The sequence below is a fragment of the Beta vulgaris genome, chromosome 1 (genome assembly GCF_026745355.1).
Source record: "Beta vulgaris subsp. vulgaris cultivar EL10 chromosome 1, EL10.2, whole genome shotgun sequence".
Classification (NCBI taxonomy): domain Eukaryota; kingdom Viridiplantae; phylum Streptophyta; class Magnoliopsida; order Caryophyllales; family Amaranthaceae; genus Beta; species Beta vulgaris.
The window spans coordinates 36,577,275-36,579,299 of record NC_079202.1 but is presented as its reverse complement, the minus strand read 5'-3'; the positions used below and the strand labels follow the sequence as shown (position 1 = coordinate 36,579,299).

Sequence of the window (2,025 nt, the reverse complement as noted above, 5' to 3'; positions counted from 1 at the left end):
CTTAGCCTCTTGTTTTTTCGAATCTTATGGAAGTTATGAAACTCTTCTTGCATCGTGAATCATCTTAGTTAGATCCATCAATCCATGGTCTTGATTTTGTGGAACAGGTGCTGAAGAGAAAGAAGGAACATCTGTGAGACGTCGAGGCCGACCACCCAAACAGCGCAATCTACAAGGAAAAAAGTTATTTGATGAGCAAAATTCGAGCGGGGAAGAAGATGGAATTAGCTCATCTGACCAGGAAGCTCCCGATGAGGAAGAAGAGCAGGATGAGGAAGAAGAGGATGCTACTTTGATAGATGTACTAAAGTCATCATCGAAGTTGCGGTCTAAACAACTGTCCAGACCAGATAATAGGGGCTAAATCTAGTTCGAGATTCTGGGCAACAGATAACCTAACAGCTTCGAGAATGTCAGGTATGGATGAGCTCTTTGATATTCTTTTGCTCGTCCCTAGATAAAGACCATAAAGTAGGACATCTTATTCTTACTCAGGCTTACATAAAAATAAGGCGAAGCATAGAAAGTGGAACTTCTGAATGCTAATAAGTAATTAGCTTGATAAAGAATGAGGAAACTTTGAAATGAGCTGCATGTGGATCGAACTGTTGGAAATGATCTTCACTTATCCTATATTGACTTTTTACGTTTGCCAATACGCCAATTTGATCATTAATATCTTTAACTATCTATTGGTAAAAATTATAAAATGTTGATATCTCAAAATTTCACAATGGGACAAATTCAATAACGTTTACATGATGTTATTTGTTTTTATAATTTAGTAAAGAAAAAGTTTGTCAAAGTTGGATACATAAATAGTGCGAAAAAGTCAATATGGCACAATAAGAAAATCGTAGGAAGTATTATCTATTATTTCTAATATCAATGCATGGTTATTTGTTTGTTTAAAATACCAATGGAATAACAGCTATCATTGCCTAAGAGTTTGTGTGCAACTTTAAGTATCAGTTTGTATAGAATGAATGGAGTAATAGAACCTCATTACGTGGATACTCTGTCGGTCTTCGTTGTTGAGAAGTGAGAACTGAAGCAAATGAATGTAAAGCAAGTCAATTTTGTGGCATCTAATGGATGTTGTCGGATCTGACACTATCTTTTTCTTGCATTGATGTATTGTTTTTTTTGTTCTTTTCTTTTGTGGCTGTCAATTGTTTGAAGCATTATGAATTTGTTTAGGGCAATTACTCAATTTGGTGTGTTCCCTCTTAAACAAAATAAGAAGCCTGCAATCCGTACTGACATTCTGTCTATTGTGAGGCTTCCAAATATAATGATGATATTTTCAGTAATTGTTTACAAGTTCTAATCTTCTCCTTTATATAATTAGAACTTTCATCTGCAGGAGCATCGAACTAGTGGTGAAGCAAATTGTAACTGCTGGCGGAGACAAATCGTCTCTCATGTATATTTTTGGGCTGTCATTCTCGAGCGGTACTTAAGAGTTTGTAAATGTAAAAGCTAGCTAGGCTTTGTCTTGTGAAGATGGGTAATCCGCTATGCCTGTATAGAGGGTTTTTTTTTTTTGACTCGTCATTTGTTTTTCTTCGTGCTTTTGGTGGAAATATAATTTCAAGCAGTACTCCTGTAGACCTCTTGTGTAAGTTGCGTTCGATTTTCGCCAATGGCGATTTCCATGAATTTTCACTAGTGATGTGATCGATCGATTGACATGGTTCTGACTTTTGAAGGATAGATCAAAGCGTAGCATATCCGTCCAGAGATCCCGATGAATATCTCGATGATGTTTGCCATCTCGCTCATCCCAAACGGCTAATGCAACAAAGGAAAATAGCTAGACCAGATTCTCTAAGTGGTTGACAACATTAGTCCTTTAAAAACAAAAGGAAATTAATGAGAATAATCTCAACTTTTTCCTATCTTTTGAAAATAATTTAAATTTCGAGCTATTTTAGAATATACTCAATTTTTGGAGGATTTTAGAAAAATTCAAACTATAATTTTCTTCATTAAATTATTTCATTTTAGGTTTATAATATATAT

General features: G+C 35.1%; 1 protein-coding gene across 1 annotated transcript in view; it reads left to right on the top strand.

Annotated features, from left to right (window-relative positions):
* LOC104895896 (sister-chromatid cohesion protein 3) overlaps nt 1–1,716 on the top strand; it is a 26,596-nt gene extending 24,880 nt beyond the window's left edge. The window contains exons 18-19 of the mRNA XM_057391876.1: nt 98–417; nt 1,367–1,716. Of these exons, the coding sequence (XP_057247859.1) occupies nt 98–364 (267 nt within the window). The 3' untranslated portion in view covers nt 365–417; nt 1,367–1,716. The remainder of the gene's footprint in view (nt 1–97; nt 418–1,366) is intronic.
* The last annotated feature ends 309 nt before the right edge of the window (nt 1,717–2,025 follow it).